The 22,020-nt window shown below is 44.6% G+C and overlaps 1 protein-coding gene across 3 annotated transcripts in view; it reads left to right on the forward strand.

The window, feature by feature from the left end:
* LOC105469977 (2-phosphoxylose phosphatase 1) overlaps window positions 1-19,613 on the forward strand; it is a 63,004-nt gene extending 43,391 nt beyond the window's left edge. For all 3 annotated transcript variants that reach the window (XM_011721629.3, XM_071091022.1, XM_071091023.1), the window contains exons 3-6: window positions 3,379-3,537; window positions 4,412-4,538; window positions 12,287-12,426; window positions 17,252-19,613. In XM_011721629.3, the coding sequence (XP_011719931.1) occupies window positions 3,379-3,537; window positions 4,412-4,538; window positions 12,287-12,426; window positions 17,252-18,189 (1,364 nt within the window). In that variant the 3' untranslated portion in view covers window positions 18,190-19,613. The remainder of the gene's footprint in view (window positions 1-3,378; window positions 3,538-4,411; window positions 4,539-12,286; window positions 12,427-17,251) is intronic.
* Window positions 19,614-22,020: the final 2,407 nt, after the last annotated feature.

Raw genomic sequence — 22,020 nt, forward strand, 5'->3', positions numbered from 1 at the left:
ACTCAGAGCAACTCAGAACAGTGAGAACCAGGTTGGGATTGGGGTCAAGATGGAACTGGGGTCAAGACTTCTCCTCACAGCTTCTATGGGTCAGGACCTGTTTTGAATGCCTGGTATTGGGAGAGCCCCTTGTGGACTGATGCCATGTCCTGGTGACTCAGGGAGGCACAGATAGTACAGGGTGATCTCACATTCTGAACTAGTGGACGAGGTTGACAGGCCCAGATACCAGAGGAAGCAGCAGATAAAATGTTTCTGGATGGAAGGTCTCATTCTGATCTTTATCTGTGGTTTTCAAACCACTGCTTCTTTGGGTCATGGGTGTGTCGTTTGCACCCGACCACCATGGTTCCCAAGTGGCAGCCACAACAGGCCTCACCCCGGGTGCTTACAGATGAACTAGCAAACTGTGGGCACTCTAGGACACCCACTGTCCTCACCTGTGCCCCTCCATTTCTGTGTCACTCATATTATCCTGTCTCCTTAGCTGCTTCTTTCCCTGGCCCAGACCGTAAGGAAGTGTGCCCACAGGCAGGGCCAAGGGACCAGGACTTGGTATATTTCACAAAAGAGCAGAATCAAGGACTGAGCCAGCCAGAAGGGCCAGGTCCCTAAGAGACGGCCTTAGCACTTTTCTATATTTCCATGCTCTTGTGCTAATCTCCCTATAGTGAATTCCCTCTGAACACCTGGGCTGTGTTAGTCATCCTAGCACCTTCCAACTACTGGAAAGAAAGTGGCTCTAGGAGCACCCAAAGGGCTAATGTTGGGTGGGTGAATCACCAGTTCTGTATCTCTCTGATTGTTGTTTTGGTAACACAAGTAATGATGGGAAATATGTTCACTGTAAAAAAAAAAAATGCATACCTAGACAGCATAGAAATACAGAAATATATATTTCTATACATATATAATACATTAATATGTGCTTACTATAAATATATATAGTCATGTACCACATAAAGACTTCCATCAACAACAGAACACATATATGACAGTGGTGCCATATTATAATACCATATTTTTACTGTATTCTTTCTATGTTGAGACATGTTTAGATACACACGTACTTACCATTGTGTTACAACTGCCTACAACATTCAGTGCGGTAACAGGCTGTTCAGGTTTGTAACCTAGGAGCAGCAGGCTGTTCCAAATAGCCTAGGTGTGTAGAAAGCTCTACCAGCTAGGTTTGTGTAAGTACACTCTATGATGCTTACACTATGACAAAATTGCCTAAGGACCATTTCTCAGTGCATCCCCATTGTTACGCAACTCCTGACTGTACGTATGTGTGTGTGCGAATATATGAAACAAGTAAAAATACTTTCTCACGCCCCATTCCATCCTTCCCCAGCAGAAAACCACTGCTGTGTTATGGTGGGTAACCTTCTAGACATTTTTTCTGTGCAGTTACGTAATAAACCAATCCCTGTATATTTATGCATTTATGGTTTTTTTTTTTCTTTACACGAAGATTATATCAGTAGCCAGTGACTTGGTGTATTCACTTCACTTAATTTATCTTTGATTCTTTTCCCTTCTTTTTAACTGGGCTAGAACGTTCCACAGCAGGGACATAACATTCTGTTCTGCTAGAAATGGATATTTAGGTTATTTCCCTTTTTTGTTATTACAAACAGCACTGCAGGGAATCTCTTTGGCCATACATTTACATTTGTGTGTGTGGGCATCGCTATCTTTATACATACAGAATGGATTCCAAGGCACAGAATAGTACACAAAATGGAATAGTACACATATTCCATTTTGATGGCTACTGCCAAACACTCCTGAAAGGCGCCAATTTCCACCCTCCCCTACGACGTTTGGAAGCGTCAGGTTCTCACACCCTTCCCAATATTGAGTGTTATCATTAAAACATGATTTGCCGGTTTGATGAGGAAAAATTATTAATATAGTCTACTGTTTGACTTCTGTTTCTTTAATCATGAATAAACTTAATTATGAAAAATAATACCACATTGTTTTATATTTATCTAATCTTAAGCATCTCTTCATGTGTTTATTGGCCATTAGTATTTATTTTTCTGCAATTGGCCTGTTCATATCCTTTAATGATTTTTCAGGTGTAGGGGCTCTTATGGACTTTGGATATTAATCATTTGTTAGGTTAGTTGCTAATATTTTTCTCTCGGTGTGTTGCCTGTCTTTTATCTTTGTTTATGGCATCTGTTTGCCAAAGGGAAGTTTTAAATATTTATGCAGAAGAATTTGTAGAAGTAATTAGGGAATTTACATTGATTTAGGCTGGTGGTTGGTCCCTGTTTTAGCTATTGTTCGTGTGTATGTATAGATATTATGGTGACTAATAAACCTATTAGAAGTTAAATAGATCTGTGAGCACACTTATTTTCATTTATTTCCCTCAATGGGCGGATGCTGAAAGTATGACTATTACTGTGTTGGGAGTTGTAGAGGATCTATGATGCTGTAAACACATTCCCTAGACATGGAGAGATTCGGGACCACTGAGATAGAAGCTGTTCACGAGGGTTAGATGGCTGAGCAGCCCCACATTTCCATTCTTACAGATTAGCATCCAAAAGAAAAAGAGCACCTCTTCTATTGTCTATATGTCACCCATCTCGAGGAAAGGGAGTCCAGTTGCCCCATTACTATCCTTATTGACTCTGGTCACATGTCCACCCCTATCAGAGGGTAGGGACACCGTGACTGACAGTCCAGCCTGACCACACGTTGTGGCAAAGGGTCAGCTCACTAATGGAATGAGGGTGGTAGATGGACAAGCACACAGACTGCAGGACCCACACATGCCACCCCAAGACAGTGGCAGGGAAGCTGGCCCGAAGTCAAGGAGTGAGCGTGAGACAGTCTTTCACCCACCACACATGCCTTGGTCATTGGCTTTCTTCTGTAAAGTGCTCTCATGGGTTAAATGAGTGATTCTGAAGGCCCACAAAGCATAAAGCAGATGATGATAAATGGGGTATGTCAGACACCCACATCTGGCACCTAGCAGGTCTTCAATGAGGGATGACGGTTTTCCTCCTTGTTACTGGAATTGAAGGGCATTAGGAAGAGGTAATCAGGTCCTAAGAAGTTAGTGTGTGAGTTCTTCCTCCAACTGCCCTGAGTGAGGCCCCTTTGCTTGGAAGGCCCCCCTGGTGTTGAGTAGATGGCAAGGAGAGGGTAGTGGCAGTGAGGAAGGGGCAGGACACACTGGGGCTCAGAAGCCCTTCTCGAATGGGAAGCTGACTTCTGCTCCACTGAAGTGTACCCTGATTCTCAGTGCAAGAATAGCTCCTCAAAGTGAAATCCAGCCCTGCACTGGGCCATGCAGCTGGCCTGGTGCCCCAGGAACTATGCATCACAACCTGCCTTGCTTCATTTCAGTCCACCTGATCCCGGTGTCAACAGCTAAGAATGGAGTGAGTAGCAAGAGTCGAAAGAGAATCATGCCCGACCCTGTGACGGAGCCCCCTGTGACAGACCCTGTTTACGAAGCTCTTTTGTACTGCAACATCCCCAGCGTGGCTGAGCGCAGCATGGAAGGTAGGCCTGACTGTGCCGCCAGGACAGACACCCCTTTGGGGACTAGTTATTCCAGCAGCATTGCATAGCGGTAAGTAGCAAGATGGCCAGGACCCAAGTGCTGCAGTTGCCACCAGGCTGTGCCCTTGAATGAGTTCCTGGGTCCTTGCATTCTCCTCTATAAAATGGGAGTAACTTGCAGGACTTATGCCTGGGACTGGGGAGGTTTCAGTAACTGCTCTGAACATACCACGTGGCTCACGATCAACCCACCACAAATGTTTGCCATCATCATGATCTTCAGTGAGACAGCAGCAAGGTAGAAAGGTGGCCTTGGCAGGCACTAGCGCAGCACGTTGAGACACTCTGCTTTTCAGGGTAGCCTCTTGGGACTTAGGATGTCCACAGGATGTCCTGCTGGCGTCTTGCCATGGAAGTGAGGCAATTTCTACAAGTTTTGCTTTTCTAAAAGTGTATCAGAGCATAGTGTTGAATCCTTATTGATCTCTTTGTGGCCTCCCTTGTCTTATGAAAGATTTAAAGCAGAAATCGTTGTTTCTAGTATTTCCGTGGATCTCTCCCTAGTCTGTGCCTGTGAGTGAGGCCACATTAGTAGTCATGCCCACATTTCACCAGCCTCCCGTGGTTTCCAGGAGGTCTGGGACATAATCAACCTACTCACGTTCCTCTGTCCCGCCTTGTACGACTGCTCAGTGGCCCCCATCCAGCATGGCAGCCAGGGCCCCTTCACTGTGGCTCTGCAACCCCATGGTGGCCCCTGCTGCCTCCCGCTCAGATTCCCGGCACGAACATGGCCAGGTCATCCCCTTGGCCCCCTTCTAAAAGGATTGACACCTATTGAGTGATAACCAGACAATGTGCTTCTCTCTCACAGGTCATGCCCCGCATCATTTTAAGCTGGTCTCAGTGCATGTGTTCATTCGCCACGGAGACAGGTACCCACTGTATGTCATTCCCAAGACAAAGCGACCAGAAATTGACTGCACTCTGGTGGCTAACAGGTAAATTGCACTTTTTCTAAAAGTCATTTTCAAGTATCTGTTATATCCTGTAGGATGGAGAATCACAGGATAGGTGAGTGACCTACACTTGGTGAACCATACTGTTTGCAGGAGCCTGGGCTCAGAGCAGTCCTACATGTGAGTGCCATTTTACAGTTGAAAAGACGGAGGCCCACAGAAGCAAGGACACCTGTTTGAAGCAACACAGCAGATATACTGAGCCCAGGCCAGTCTGCAGCTCACCCTCCTACCCTGATGTTTTTCACTTCAATAAACAGTTGGGACACCGTACAGCGAGCACTGAGTTAACAGTCCTCCACCCCACCTCACCTGCTCCGTTCAGAGCAGCGGGCAAGCCCCTTAGTGCCCTCTGAGCCTCAGCCTCCTACCTCTGAAAGGGGGATCACAAGGCTCCCCCTGCAAGGTTGGGGCAAGGAGTAAGTGAGATGACACAGACAAATGCACGTTAGCAATTGCCGGGCTATATAAATGTAAGAATTATTTTACCCTTCTAATTTTTCACAGGAGTAGAGGCAGCCTGTTCTTGGTTGAAAGCCCTTAGGATGAAAAATATTTGAACAGAGAGTGGAAATTGTATGGAAATGGCATGGCCCTAAAATTAGAGGCATAGTTAGCAATAAAATGTTGGGCTAGACCTCAGCAAATGTGTCTGGAGGCACATAACATTCTAGCAGAGTTTACTGAATGAGGTCGGGAGATGAAGGAAGTGGGGAAGACGTTATTTTGATGGAATGCTTCTGGGGTGCCAGCCTGCCCCGGGAGGGCGAGCCTGGTGAAGTCATGGATTACCTCACTACAGCCAGGGCTGTTCTTTAAAAGTGACACTTGGCAGCTCGTCTTGCAGGGCCCCTGTCACAGTGATGCCAGGACCCTCTAATGGGGCCATTTTTGGCGCTCCCATTTGAAAGATTCAGTTCCTAGGGACCAGGTGGCCTGGCTGCCTCTGCCCTCATTTTCCTTTGCCTAGTTTTATTTTATTGAACATTCTGTATTTTTAGAAGCCACCTTAAATCCTTTGTGTAAAGAGGGTGGAGTATGCATATTTTGTTACTTAATATCATTTAATTAATGTAATCTTTAAAAACAGTAATAGTTGACGCATCATTATAAACAGGTACTTAAGAGGAAGAGTGAGCAGGAACCCCGGTGAGGGGGACCCTCTCTGGGCTGCTGACTCCCCCAGGACTGTGGGATCTGGGTCACCAGCAATACCTGCTGTCCTCCCAGGTGCTACTTCAGCTTTAAAAATTACTAAAGTTGTGACCCCTAAAAGGTGGTGTGCCCTGGAGCATGCCCATTATTCTAGTCTAGTGAAACGGAATACTGGGGCCAGCAGGCGGGGTGCAGTCAGCTGAGCCAAACACTAGCTGGCGGGCCACAAGTTTGTTGCCCCAGGGTTTCCATCCATGATGACACACCCTGTGACTCTCAAAGCCTTTGTAGTAGAAGCTGCCTCTTTGTGAATGCCATGTGCTTTATGAGGAAGGTGCTATTTTAACCCTCATAGTATTACGTTTAGCCAGCATTAAGGTTATCAGTTATTTATATGCCATATTTAGTAAATGCTTTTTTGCATTCATAAATATGAATTAAATATGCTTTTCTACATCCAAGGAAGAGAAAACATTCACTTTGATCAGCATTTATTACACAAATTTTAGTTTTATGCTTCTATCATGTGCCAGGTACCAGAAGGTAGTACACAAGCAGGCACCCACATGAAGTGAGGGGGCCAGCCCTGTGATGGTCCAGGGGACAGAACGTTCCCGATGGACTAAGCAGCAAGTGCAGGGGGCCTGAGGCTGGAAGAACTAGGCAGATGTGAGCCACAATAAGACCAGGGTATGGCTGGGCTGGAGCAGTGAGGGAGGGAGTGGGCTTCTGAGGGGTTGCAGAAGAAAGGCCACTCCTTGGGGCCGCCCTTGCCCTCAGGCCCAGTGCCCAGGACACAGCAGCCCTCCATGAATGGTAGCTGGCACAGGTGGCAGCAGTGGTGGCAGCATTAGAGAAAGAAGAGGAAGAAATGGAAGAAGAGCAAGAAGTAGAAATGGAAGTAATTTGGGTGCCATATTAGGGGGCATGAGCCAGAAGAGGGGCAACCTGACCCAACCTGGGGCAGGGAGGGGACACGGGGTGGCAGATCAGGGAAGGCCACACAGAGAAAGGGACCAGAGGGTGTGCAGGAGCAAGTCAGACAGCAGCTGGTGCTGAATGGCCCCTTGGGCGGTGAGACCAACCCGTGCAGTGTGAGGTGGTGGATAGCTTGGTACTTTGGGGCCCTCAAAGTTAGTTTCACAGGCTTGAGCAGAAAGTTAGTTTCACAGGCTCAAGCGTGGAGTGGAAAACTGGGTGGGAACGAGGTTATCTGAGGCTTTGAATACCCAGCAGGGGAGTGTGTCCAGGCGTGAAGGCAGCGAGAGAGCCGGGGAGTGAAAGGGATGAAAAGGTGAAGGTTTCTGACAGCCATAGTGTGGAAGATGAACTTGAAACTGGTGGCAGCTAGTGGTGGTATTATTAGGATAGTGATCCAGAGAAGAGACTTCACTCGGAGTCAGAATCCACATCCTTAAAATGCCCCACAAGGCCTGAGTGCCTTTCCTCCACCCCTTACCCGCCTGACCTTGCCCTCTGCTCTCTCGTGCTTGCTCACTCTGCTTCAGCCACGATGCTCCTAGCTCTTCTTTGCACATTCGGGCACCGTATGCTGCCTCAGGGCCTTTGCACAGACTGGTTTCTGTCTCTGGAAGCCTCTTCCCACAGATAGCTTTATGGCCAGTCCTCTTACCTCCTTTAAGTCTTTGCTCAAAGGTCACCTTCTCCATAAAACCTACTCAGAACACTCCAGTTAAAATGACAAGGTGCTCCTCCTTCCACCCTGGTCTCCCACAACCCCCTTAGCCTGCTCTTCTCTTTGCCACAGCATCTGTTACTTTCTAACCCAGACAGACAGACACGCACACACACACACACACACACACACACACACACAGTGTTCACTATTCATTGTCTGTTTCCCCAGGCTAGAATATAACCTCCCTGAGGGCAGATATTTTTATTTGTTTTTGTTCACTGCTCCTGCATCCCAAGTGCCTAGGACAGTGACTGGCATATGAGTGGTGGGATGTGATTAAATGTTCGTTGAATGAATAAATGATGGCAGCTGAAACTCAGAAAGTGGCAGCAGAGATGGAGAGTAGATGGGTCTTAGAGAAGGTTACAAGGTGGGATCAATAGGACTTGGTGGCAGGTTGAACATGGGTATGAAAGACAGGCAGGATGGGGCCCAGGTTTCTGACTGGCTGGTGGTGGGACCCCTCCCTGGAGTTAGAGAACACAGAAGGGAGGTATGGGGGAAAGTTAGTACAGGCATTGGTGCTACATTTGAGCTGTCATGAAACATTCAAGAGATAGTTTCTAGTCAGTAGTAGGCTGTATAATTTTTTTTTTTTTTTTTTTTTTTTTTTGAGATAGAGTCTTGCTCTGTCACTGGGCTGGAGTGCAATGGCGTGATCTCGGCTCGCTGCAACCTCTGCCTCCCAGGTTCAAGTGATTCTCCTGCCTCAGCCTCCTGAGTAGCTGGGACTACAGGCGCATGCCACCACGCCCAGCTAATTTTTTTTTTTTTTAAGTAGAGGCGGGGTTTTACCATGTTGGCCAGGATGGTCTCCATCTCTTGACCTCATGATCCGCCCTCCTTGGCCTTCCAAAGTGCTGGGATTACAGGTGTGAGCCAGCCTAGCCTATATAATTTTGCAGCTGAGGGGCAATGGTTTGCTGGGAGAGAGAGGTTTAGTTGAGAATCTTCAGCATGTTGATGGCATTTGAAGCTGTGGGCTTATATTACAGACAGAACCTGAGAAGTGAGGGATGGGCCAAAACCAGAGTCCTGGGAAACACCAGCCTGTGGTACTCAGAGAGAAAAACGGATTTCAAGGGGGGCTAGGGATGTTGCAAACAGGGAAAAGTCAGGAGAGCAATGTTATGAGAGCTAAGGAAAGCAGGGCAATGCATCACATCAAGTAAGGCCAAAAGGTCCAGAAAGCTAAAGACTAAGAAAAGTACATTGGGCTTATCTTTCCATAACCTCATGTTATTAATATGTAAGATGATAAATTCTTTAATTGGCATGAATTTTAAAAATCTAGTGTGATTCCAGTTTCCAGCTATGTATGCTCTTTTGGATTGTGTTTTCTGGTAACAGTGTCACTGGTCATCTGCCTCCTCTGCTTGCCTTAACATTCTGTGCAGAACTCAGTCATTGCTCAGGTTTTAAGTAAACAATGAATTTTCTCATGGGTGTGTAGATTAGCCTTGGGGTTCAGCCTCAAACTTTGTGGCATATATAGATGTGAATAATGCATATAAAATTGAAAATAAGGACTCCAAAGTGAATGACTTGAAGACTTAAAATAGTAACACTTTTGATTCTTCCAGTTTTCATTATGAAAGAAGATTTTCAATGACCCCACAATAATATGAGTTTTTACTCAAGAAAAAGTAATTTTCATGGATATAATTATGTCTGCATTAGTCAGGGTACACCTATTTTATAAGCTTATTTTGTCACACAGGGACTCATCAATGCATTACCTTAAATAACAAGGAAGTTTAGTTCTTCCTCATGTGAAGGTCTGAAATGTGTGTTCCAGATCATGCTAGTCAGCTCCACCTGGTCATTCAGGGCCCCAGGTTTCTCCAGGTTGTTGCTTCTACCATCCCCTGGGGATGGCTACATGGTTGAACCCTGGTTGTGCCATGCCTAAATAATGGCTGGAAGGAAGGAAGAGAATGTGAAGTGGGCATACTCACGATCAGAAAGCCTAAACCCAGAAGTGGCATACATCTTTCCATTCTATTGGCGAATGTGGCTTTACCTCATTTCAGGACCTCAGAAATAGGATCTAACCAAGTTCTTAAGAAGAGAATAGATTTTAGTGTGCAACTAGTACACTAGCCTCAGTCACAGTAGCCTTTAGTTTTTATACAGTCATCCCTTGGTATCCACAGAGGATTGGTTCCAGAATCCTCCTTGGAAACCAGAATCTGAGATGCTCAAGTCCCTATGTTAAATGGTGGTGTATTTACATAGGACCTGCGCACATTCTCCCATGTACTTTACATCATCTCTACATTACTTATAATACCAAATACAACGTAAATGTTATATAAATAGTTGTTATACTGTGTTTTTTATTTGTATTATTTTTATTGTTGTATTGTTATTATTGGGTTTTTCCAAATATTTTTGGATCCATAGTCGAATCTTCCAATGCAGAATCTGAGGAGATGGAGGGCTGACTATATTTTCATCAAAATCTGAATATTTTAACAAACAGTATGGGAACTTATCGTAATCATTTCTACAGATTATGGAAGGCTTGCTATTTTCCTGAAGCATCCAAGGATGGGACACTTCACAGTTGAATTCACTCACATATAATTTTGGAACATCTGCTGTGTGCTAAGCACCCTCTGGGCTCCAGGGATGGAGCAGTGGACCAGGCAGACAGGGCTTGGGTGGTCAGATCCAGGCCCAGGACTTGAGTCACCTGGTCCACTTTCCACTAAAAAGATAGAGCCATTTGTTGTCAAATCTTTTTTTTTCTTTTTTTTTTTTTTTAATGAGACAGGATCTCTCTTTGTCACCTAGGCTGGAGTACAGTGATATGATCACAGCTCACTGCAGCCTCTGCCTGCTGGACTCATGCGATCCCTCTGCTTTAGCCACCTGAGTGGCTGGGACTATAGGCCTGAGCCACCATGCCTGGCTAGTTTTTGTATTTTTTGTAGAGACATGGTCTCACTATGTCTCAAACTCCTGACCCCCGGCAATCCTCCCACCTTGGCCTCCCAAAATGCTAGGATTACAGGCATGAGCCACTATGCCCGACCTGTTAGCTATTCTTTAAGTGAAGTTTTTCTTCCACGAGTCTTCATCTTTGCATGCCAAAAACAAAAACAAACAAACAACAAAAACAGAACAAAACAAAAATAAAAAACATTGGAATGAATACAGTTAGATATAATTAAGCAGTCAGATGCCCTGAAAAGCTGGGTCATCTCAGCAAACACTTCCAGTTGTGAAATTCCATTTCTAAAATTGGCAGCAAAGCTTTCTCAGATCCTCAAAAAAATCTCCAGCCTGAAATAATGGCCTGGCGCCGAACATTTGACTCTTGTTGATGGATAGCCTTTGTTACGTGGATTACTCTTGGCAGCCTCATTGTCAGTCTGGACATTTTATTTCCCAGTTTGCAAACGTTAATGTGCTTTAGTGTCAGGCAAAATAACATACCCTGTTTTTATGGAAAGGCATAACTCCTTTTAGCCATCCAGGGTGATTTATTAGACTATACTACATGTCTGGATTAGCATTCTCTAATTTAAAAACATATTTTTTAAAAGATGGATTTTTTTTTAGCTTTATGTTGTTGATAGATAATAAACTCATTTTGGCAGCCATTTTTAAAGCACTTTCGAAGGTAATTGGGCCCTCAGACAGCAGGAGTTTGCCATAAGAACAGTTTATCTTTGCTTCTTTTTATGCTGATTCTTACAGAGTTTAGTCATGAACTACTCTATCTGTCCACTTCTCTTCAGCTGGAAAATGTATATACATTCATAGGCTACTTTATTATTCAAAGAAAAGATGTTTATGTTCATAGATCATTTCATTATTCAGGGTAATTGTATATTAGTGACTAGAAAGATTTACCACATATACTTTGTGGCAGAAATATAGATACTCTCAGATCTCATATATAAACTTTTTTTGACATTTATTATCACCCTATATTAAATGAGAAGTTGTATGTCCAAAATGTGGAGTGAATTGTAAGAGATCCTGGTTATTTTACTCAGTTAACAATTTTCCTAAAGGAAGATTTTTCAGAGGTCAGAAAAATTAAGGATTATGGGCGACCTTGGTAAAGGATAGGGTAGATTTTCTAGGAGGAAGGGATAGCTTGTGGAAAGTGGTGGAAGTGTTGAAGAATGAGGTGTGTTGTGTGTTGGAGGAAAGCAGGCCTTTGGCTTGGTAGAGAGGGCCAGTGAGTACGAGGGCGGGGCCAGAACAGAGTGACAGGCTGTGTGTGGCCCCTTCCAGAAGGTGCTGATAGAGAAGGGTAGTGACTGGTCAGGGTTACCTTTTAAATCAATCCTTCTGGCTGTGGAGAAGGCAAGATTATTAGAGGGGCATGCTTAATCAGCAAGAAGACCAAGAAAGAGCCCATTGCCAGCCAGACAAAAGCTGCCTGAGGCCAGAACCCAGGTAGTAGCTGTATGAAGGAGAAGGGGATGGAAAAGCACCAGGAGGAAGAATCTGCAAGACATGGGGAGCAGACAACATGTGCAGGGGCAGGGAATGGAGAGAGTGGGACGACACCCAGTCTAGGCGTGACTGCTGAGTGGGTGTTGGCACCTCCCAGAGAGCGAGCCCGGAAGACGGTGCAGGCTGGGGAGCCGGAAGGTAGACGGCGAAGCTGAATCCCACAGTACTGAGTTCAGCAGAGGTTAGGAACTCCGACCAACCTCACAGAGGGGATTTCATGTGTCAGTGTCAGTGGTCAAGAAATAATGAAATTATAATTGAAAAGTGATTGAGCCGGTACCTGTTATGGTGGGTGCAAAAGGCCACGACACACGTGGGATTTGGCTGGCTGAAGCTGGAAACTGTTTGGACTCCTCTGTAGCACTCTGACCTCTAACTCTCTCTATCGTCTCTCTAGGAAACCGTATCACCCAAAACTGGAAGCTTTCGTTAGTCACATGTCAAAAGGATCCGGAGCCTCTTTCGAAAGCCCCTTGAACTCCTTGCCTCTTTACCCAAATCACCCGCTGTGTGAGATGGGAGAGCTCACCCAGACAGGTATGTGTGACAGCCACGTGCTCGGGGGCTCCCCGACCCGCTCTTCTGCTTGCATACCTTCCGAGCAGTTCTCGGCGCGGTGCTGTGCAGCTCAGAGGGGTAAGCAAGGACTGGCTCTGCAAGGAGCTTGGTCACGAGGGCCTCTAAATAAACATCAGAGTTATCAAAACTAAATAGAACCTTTCTCCTTCTTACAAAAACAATACGTGTTCATGAAGATAAACTAGGAAAGACAAGTAAAAGGAAGAAAAAATTTAAGCAACCGTAATTCCACCACAGAAATAGGCCCTTAAGAGTAACCCTTCTTCCTGTGCTTATGCGCGTACACATCTTACTAAACACACTATTTCATAACCCACTTTTCCACTCAACACATTTTGGTAATATTTCCCTATGAATAACTGTTTATCCACAACATCATTTGTGATAGCTCCATATTCCTTCACTCTGGATAGGCAATTGATCATTTATTTAACTAATCTCATGTTCTCAGATGTTTCTAACAAAACGTCTAATAGGTTTTCATGTACAAGACCTCAGGGAGGAAAATGCGTGGCACATTTCTCCTGCGCGTGGAGTTTGTTTGGCTGAGCTGAGTCCTCACGGAAGCGCAGCTTTCCCTCTGCAGCCCTAGTCAGACCATGTGCAGTCAGTTCACCATCAGGGTAGGTTGGTGAGTTAACTGTGGAGTCATCTTTGCTGTGAATAGAGGAACAGGTGGTCCTTCAAGAGGTTTCAGTTTTCTGATTCTTCAGTCTGGAACCTCAGAGGACCTTCGCTTGGTCACCAGCCTTTTTGGGTGAATTGGGAAGACCCATTGGCCACGTTCTGTTTTCATGTTGCATCAGCCTCTTAGGACCTCAGCGGGGATGGGGGGAAGGTCCATGTCCTATAGTTGGCCCTCTTAGGTTTTGCCATTATTATTGGGGGAATGATATTGGGTGACAGAGTGGAGCAAGCTGAAGCCTCTGGAGGACTAGCCATGGATAAGGAGTTGTGTCAAAAGCCTTTGGCAATTAGTTCCACATGCATTACTTTAGAACAAGGGTTTGCATCCTAACAGATCCAACACCCTCTTTGATTACACAATTATTTTGCAGTCTCCCTCAACTATCATGAAGTGAAATTTAAATATAATATAACCAGCCGGGCATGGTGCCTCGTGCCTGTAATCCCAGCACTTTGGGAGGCTGAGGTAGGAGAATCGTTTGAGCCCAAGGGCTTGAGAGCAGCCTGAGCAACATAGTGGAGCCCCATCTCTACAAACAATTTTTTAAAATTAGCCAAGTATGGTGGCACGTGCCTGTAGTCCCAGCTACTCAGGTGCTGAGGTGGGAGGACCACTTGAGCCCAGGGGAGTTCAAGGCTGCAGTGAACCATGACGATCATGCCACTGCACTCCAGCCTGAGTGACAGAGTGAGACCTGTCTCAATGAATGAATGAATGAATGAATGAATGAATGTAATCTTTCTATACAGTTAATTATTTAAAAGTCATACCAGGGTCCCCAGCTGTAACAAACAAAAAGAAATTGATTTATTACCTAATTATATGTGTCTCACTATAAATGCCTAAGAACAGCTACACTAGAAAATAGAATGAAATCTTCAAATGCTTGTACATAAATGTGACTCTGACAGCTACAAATGCAGATGATTGATGGATGCTGTATTGGTGACTCTAATACCACATGTTAGGACATGGTTTTTCTGAAATTCTGATCAAAACAAAGTGTAGATGTTCCTTAGTTTATATTGTATTTCTGGAAAATTCAGCCAACGTTAATATTATTCAAAAATGGTTTTGTGTTCCAGACACAAAAAAACAGAATTAGATTCTACAGGCTAAAGTACTCAAATATGTTTTGTACATGATGGAGTGTCTTGTGCTGCATTCAAAAGTTTTGTGGGACAGAGACGCGTGTCCTTTCTGGAGACTATCTAGGCCCCAGCCCCCACCCATTAGGTGCCAAGAATGCCCTTCCCCATATTATTGTGATAACTCCACCCCCAAGCCCTGTCTGAAGGCAGTAGCACTCTTGCTGAGAACTGCTGGTTAGACTCTCTGGTTAAAAATAACAGAAACCACTTCAAGCGAAAAAGGGAAATTTATTATAAGGATTCAGGAATGACTCACAGACTCCAAGACCAAGAGTTTGATCAGACCTCTAGAGACTGGAACCAGGAATAAAAAAGCTCTCTTGTCCCTGCTTCTCTCTCTAATTTTTTGCTGTGTCTATCAACAGAATTACAATCCCAGCCACACACACACAGATGAATTTGCAAATCCAAATTCTTGAGAGAGAGAGAATCCTTGAGGTCCTGGGGTTAGCATCCATCAGCCCTGGCTAACAGGTCAGGGTGACTGTGCAGAGAACAGGAGGTGAGGGTGCCAGTCTCTAGATCCAGGAGCTGCTACCTGAGAAGAGGCTGGAGGGTTGGTCCTCACACACCTAATCATTCATTCAGATCTTTCTTCTCCACTCATCTATCATCGTCATTGTTTCTAAATTAGTATTACTCTAGAAATCATTTTTGTAATACTGTCTGCTCCTGTTTCCTCATTCTCTTTTAATGGTCACTTTTATTTCTATTTTAAATATCATGAAAAATGCATGACTGTTGTAAACAGCTTTTGTCCCTGGTGCACTTATGGCAGCCCACAGTAACTATGTAAGATAAGATTGCTCACGAGTGCCTACCCTGTTGAAGATGCTTTGGCAGCTGCTGAGTGTGAGAGGGGTAGCAGGATGAATAGGACCCTCCTGCCTGTCCTAAAGGAGCCTGCAGCTGCAGCAAACAATGCGTGTGGAGACAACTGCCCTTAATGCCGGATACTGCAGGGCCTTAGAGAGTAAACACAGGCCTTGGAGTCAGACCTGTAGCATGGGGAGGAGCCTGTCTTCCCAGTGGCTGGTGGTGAATTCGATGAGGTAGCATGTGTAGAGTGCCTAGTGCAGTGCTGGCATATGAGAGGCTCCCAATAAATGCAGTTGATGTCGTCATGGTCCAGCAGCATATGGGAAGAGGAAGGAATTATTAACTTGACCAGGGAGAAGACGAAGGAAAGAACTACAAAGAAGGTGGTGTTGGAGCCAGGCCCTGGGAGAATTTCTCTAGGGAGAGAAAGGGGAACAGTATGAACAAAGCCATGAAGATGCAGGCTATGTTTGGCAAGTATAAGAAGCCCTAAATAGCTAGAACTTAGTATTTCAGCATGAAAATGTAAGGGACTTTAAGAGCATAAAATTAGGACCAGATGGGGCCTTGGGTTTTAGCTCTGCCACTTTTTAACTGTGAATGGTTCAAGGCCTTCATTTCTTCATCTATAAAATAAGGAAAATGGGGATGATAGTAATAATAATCTACCTTCTTCATTGGGTTTTTGTTTTTCTGAGGGTTAAATGAGAAAGCCCTGGCACGCAGTAAGCACTCTAACTTTATGTGGCCCAACCAAATAAAATAGGCCCAGCAGCGAACTAGGGCGAGACACAGAATCTTAATGTTTGTCTCTCATGGTTTGCGTGTTTTTTGCAAAGCGTCTTGGAAATGCCAAAGCCTGTTCCAGCCTTTAGTTCCTGGGTTCCTGGGGGAGTTCTGCTCTCAGCCCTCTTCATTCACAGTAGGATGCAGACATCCTTTGTGGGTTTTGCTGAGCTGTTCCCTTTCCCGGGGGAATGTATTTCCCTCTGTCTCACGATTTTCAGCTGAAGTTGTCTCATCTTTGCAGTGGGATGTTTCATACTGTTTGGACATCTGGATAAATGGTGTCACTGGTCTCAGGGCCTGTGTGTAGAACTCATGCCTATGACAGATTGTGTCCTGTTACCTTCTCCTACAGGATGAGAGTGAGCTTGTTTTTGTCTTGGGTTGCCTTCTCCTGCTTAAAGATAAGGCTTTTTCCAGTTTTAAACATTTATTATACTGTGATAGTTCAAAACTCAAACAGTACTAGGAGGTAAACTTTAAATTCTTGCTTCCACCCATGTTCCATCCACCTCATTTTTGTACCTCCATCACCCCCAAGGAACCATTGAGATTAGTTTCTTATACAATGTTCCAAAGTTTCTTTATGCAAAACTCAGGCAACTGCAAATACATATTCTTATTTTTCCCTCTCTTTCGTTTTAAAGGAGCATAATCAACATACTGCTCTACACTTGGCTTTTTTCAAGTATTCTGTCTGGGTGTCAGGAGATTCTTCCATATCATACAGAGAGTGCATGTGTGTTGACGAGTCTGTAAAGCCCTCAGGATCAGGCAGAACGTACCCAGCAGGTTATCAGAGAACATTCGGTTGGCAGGCTGGGGAGGATGGGGTCATGGAGGGGACTCCCCAGCAGTGAGGAGACAGCAGCAAGCAGGGAATCTGCGGTCAGCCTTCGCCTGAGCCGTTTCCCTGAGCACTCCCTGCACACGGAGGAAAGCTGGACAGGAGGGAAAAACCTCTCCTTAGGCCCTTGCAATTACAGATATCCCCTGGCTGGGCGACTCCTAACCCTGAGACCCACCAGTCACAACACTCTCCCCAGGGAAGAGGCCGGTCTGGAGGACAGGTGCGAGGCAGATGGTCCAAAGGCCGTGGTTCCCAAGGCCAGGGCCCCACTCTGCTCATCCTTCATGGATACCCCCAAGAGGCTCCCTTCACAAGCTGTTGTGAACTGGAGCTTGTAACTTCCACACCATGGGGAAACAGGCTGGATGCCACTCTCTTGCACTACACTCTGCCCTAAAACACTCCAGAGCTGGACACGGACTCCACCTCCCCTTGCTGTTTCTTTTGCTCAGCTGGAAGTAAGGAAAGCTTTGTGTGCTTGTGTTTCAGGAGTCGTGCAGCATTTGCAGAACGGCCAGCTGCTGAGGGACATCTATCTAAAGAAACACAAACTCCTGCCCAATGATTGGTCTGCAGACCAGCTGTATTTAGAGACCACTGGGAAAAGTCGGACCCTACAAAGTGGGCTGGCCCTGCTTTATGGCTTTCTCCCAGATTTTGACTGGAAGAAGATTTATTTCAGGCACCAGCCAAGTGCGTTGTTCTGCTCTGGAACCTGCTATTGCCCGGTAAGAAACCAGTATCTGGAAAAGGAGCAGCGTCGTCAGTACCTCCTACGTTTGAAAAACAGCCAGCTGGAGAAGACCTATGGGGAGATGGCCAAGATCGTGGACGTCCCCACCAAGCAGCTTCGAGCTGCCAACCCCATAGACTCCATGCTCTGCCACCTCTGCCACAATGTCAGCTTTCCCTGTACCAGAAATGGCTGTGTTGACATGGAGCACTTCAAGGTAATTAAGACCCATCAGATCGAGGATGAAAGGGAGAGACGGGAGAAGAAATTGTACCTTGGGTATTCTCTCCTGGGTGCCCACCCCATCCTGAATCAAACCATCGGCCGGATGCAGCGTGCCACCGAGGGCAGGAAAGAAGAGCTCTTTGCCCTCTACTCTGCTCATGATGTCACTCTGTCACCAGTTCTCAGTGCCTTGGGCCTTTCAGAAGCCAGATTCCCAAGGTTTGCAGCCAGGTTGATCTTTGAGCTTTGGCAAGACAGAGAAAAGCCCAATGAACATTCCGTCCGGATTCTTTACAATGGCGTCGATGTCACATTCCACACCTCTTTCTGCCAAGACCACCACAAGCGTTCTCCCAAGCCCATGTGCCCGCTGGAAAACTTGGTCCGCTTTGTCAAAAGGGACATGTTTGTAGCCCTGGGTGGCAGTAGTACAAATTATTATGATGCATGTCACAGGGAAGGATTCTAAAAGGTGTGCAGTACAGCAGCATAGAATCTGTGCCAATACAGGGCACTGGGAAAAGTCCACTTCTAGTTCTGTCTGTTGCTAAGGGTAGAAAATTACTGCTTTTTAAAGGCTAAATATTGTTTGTGGGAACCACAGATGGTTGGGGTTGAACAGTAAGCACGTTGCTGTAATGTGGTATGTGAATTTCTTGGTATAAAATGGCCAGTTCATAGAGGAATAGAAGGTATTTTGTCACAGCCAGACTTTGCTTAGAATGCCAGAATAATATAGTTCAAGACCCGAAGTCACCAATCCAAGTTTGCACTCTTCTGGCCTGCCCCATGGTACTATGTGATGGAACCAGCACACCTCAGCCAAAAATTTTTTAATCTTAGACATTTTTACCTTGCCCTTTCTAAGAATTTCTTAAAGTGATTTATCTAAAATAGGGGTTGCAAACTTTTTCTGTAAAGGGCCAGATTGTAACTATTTCAGACTATAGGGACCAAAAAGCCACATACAGTCTCTGTCATAACTACTCAACTCTGTTCCTGAAGCAGGAAAGCAACCACAGAAAGTATGTAAAGGAATATGTGTAGCTGGGTTCCCAGGCCAGACAAAACAGATGGTGGCCAATTTGGCTCCTGGGCTGTAGTTTGCTAACCCCTGATCTAAAAAATAGGCTATACTACAATTGCACTTCCAGCACTTTGAGAACGGGTTGAATACCAAGAATTATTCAATGGTTCCTCCAGTAACTTCTGCTAGAAACACAGAATTTGGTCTGTATCTGACACTAGAACAAAACTTGAGGGCAAATAAACATTGAATTAGAATGAATCATAGAAAACTGATTAGAAGAATACTTGATGTTCATGATGATTGTGGTACAAGATAGTTTTAAGTATGTTCTAAATATTTGCTGTAGTCTATTTGCTGTATATGCTGAAATTTTTGTATGCCATTTAGTATTTTTATAGTTTAGGAAAATATTTTCTAAGACGAGTTTTAGATGACTCTTATTCCTGATGTAATATTCAGTGTACTGTACCTGCTTGGTGGTTAGAAGGAGGCTAGAAGATGAATTCAGGCACTTTCTTCCAATAAAGCTAATTATGGCTCATTCCCTTTGACAAGCCGTAGAATTGGGTTCGTTTTTAAACTATTTTCATCAGTTTCAAATGGTAAATTCTGATTGATTTTTAAATACGTTTTTGGAAGAACTTTGCTATTCGATAGTTTACAGATCTTTATAAGGTGTTTTATATATTAGAAGCAATTATGATTACATCTGTGATTTCTGAACTAATGGTGCTAATTCAGAGATATGGGAAGTGCAAGTGAGATTCTCTGGCGTCATTGGCATTCCAACTTTTTCTCTTTGTTTTTGTCCAGTGTTGCATTTGAATATGTGTGTTTCTATAAATAAATTTTTGAAGAATACCTATACTATACAACTCACGGTTTGTACCTGTAAGTCACTCGAGTTATTTTCAAGTGAGAGCCAGTATTTTATTTTTCCCCCTTCATTCAAATGTCATGCAGAGAACCAGTATTTTACAATTTTATTTTAACTGCTTCACTTATTGCTGAAAGTTGTGTTATCTCTCAAGTATTCGAAGACTAAATGTGTTTTTTTTTCTTCCCACTCACAATATATCTGAATTAGAACTGCTAAACACAGCTTGAAGATTTAAAAATAAGTGACTCAGAAGATTTTTTAAAAAAATCAATTGATAGTATCTGTTGGTAAAAGTAAATATTGTGGCTAAGAGTCAACATCAGAAGTGTAGATAAAAGTTTTGTCTTCTAAGACACTGGTACGCACAGCATTAAAATATCTTCCTCACTATCAAGTTCCGAGACACTTCATTCCATTACAAACACTAAGCACAGAGGTGAGATCAGCGGACACAGTCATAGTCCTTGGTTTCTGGGCAGTGGTCTAATGACTTAATTCATGACAGGCCTGGGTGTATACATGCATAATTTAGCTTCCTTGTTTTTATGATTAATACATGCCCACTAGAAAATAACCAATACTGAAAAACAACTTCAGAAGTGACGTTCTCATCTAATCCTGCCTCCAGAGGTAACGTTGTGAGCTGTCTGACAGACATTCTTCTGGAAAAGTTCCATGCAGATTCAGAAATATATGTAGTTTTTAATAGGAACTAGATCATTTTATATATATGTAAATATAATATATGTGTGTGTGTGACTTGTTTCCCTTAAAAATATTTTTCCTTTAAAAATATTTTTTATTGGCCAGGTGCGGTGGCTCACACCTGTATTCCCAGCACTTTGGGAGGCCGAGGCGGGCGGATCACGAGGTCAGGAGATGGAGACCATCCTGGCTAACACAGTGAAACCCCATGGCTACTAAAATTAGCCAGGCATGGTGGCAGGCACCTGTAGTCCCAGCTACTCGGGAGACTGAGGCAGGACAACGGCGTGAACGCGGGAGGTGGAGCTTGCAGTGAGCTGAGATTGCGCCACTGCACTCCAGCCTGGGCGACAGAGCGAGATTCCGTCTCAAAAAAAAAAAAAAAAAAATGTATTAACTTGTGTCTTTTAATAGTATGTCTTAGAAGTATTTCTCACTAACTTGCCTCCCTTAACAGTATGTCTTAAAGATATTTCCATGTTAAGATGATAGATGATTGATTGATTGTGTATAAATGTAGATGACTCTTTATAACCACTGAATAATATTTCATGGTATAGATTAGACATATTTTTTAAATCTCATTAAAAATCCATGAAACTTAAAACCAAGGTACTAAAAACAGGACTACAAGGCTTTACACAGAACAAAGTAGAGACTTCTTCATTGTGGCTTCAGGTATTTATTGATATAAGTTTTGTTTTTGTTTTTGTTTTTGTTTGGAGATGGAGTTTCACTCTTGTTGCCCAGGCTGGAGTGCAGTGGCATGATCTTGACTCACTGCAACCTCCGCCTCCCAGGTTCAAGCGATTCTCCTGGGTCAGCCTCCTGAGTGGCTGGGATTACAGGTGTGCGCCACCACGCCCAGCTAATTTTGTATTTTTAGTAGAGATGGGGTGTCTCCATGTTGGTCAGACTGGTTTTGAACTCCCACCCGCCTCTGCCTTCCATAGTGCTGGGATTACATGCATGAGCCACTGTGCCCAGCCTGGTGTAAGTATATTCTTTCTCTGACTTCGCTTTAAATGAAATTAAGGAACTTAATCTAATATTGCTATTAAGCCTATTTGAGGGTTTTCATAGCCATAGCAGAATTAGACTTTCTGGAAGATTTAGGTGATTCCTTTTTCCAGAAGTCTTAAGGACTGATTAGAGAGAGGCAGAGATACATGCTTCCGTTTCTCTGAATCTCTGGGAAGCCTTCTGAACAGATTTAGCAGCCCGGACAAGGGTGGGTGTGCCCCTATGTGTTTAAACACAACCACAAGTAGCAGAAAATAGCTGGCGTTTATGTTGCAGTTGTGGCTTTAACAGCAGCCAGCACAGAGCTCTGGCCTAAACACCAGTTAACTCCCATTGCCTAAGGCCACTGAACTGAAGGTTTGGGTTGTCCCCCTGTATTTGTGCCTGCCCAGCAGCCAGCTCAGATGAGTAATAGCTTCTGCTGAAGAGGAAGCGGCTGAACGCATCAGAGCAGCTGGGCAGGCCTTCTCGAAGCCCGACTGCCAGCGGAGACTGGCTCTGATGAGGAGAAGGCATCCCTGAGGGCCAGCTCAGCTCCTGAGAGCTACAGAGCCCCTCAGCAGAGGGATGGCCTGAGGCCTGCCTTCCGGACAACTTTGTCAGCAGTAAAGTTGCCATGTAGTGCCAACTACATGGGTTCCATAAGTGTTTCTTCATCAGTC

Source organism: Macaca nemestrina, chromosome 2 (assembly GCF_043159975.1).
Source record: "Macaca nemestrina isolate mMacNem1 chromosome 2, mMacNem.hap1, whole genome shotgun sequence".
Lineage (NCBI taxonomy): Eukaryota > Metazoa > Chordata > Mammalia > Primates > Cercopithecidae > Macaca > Macaca nemestrina.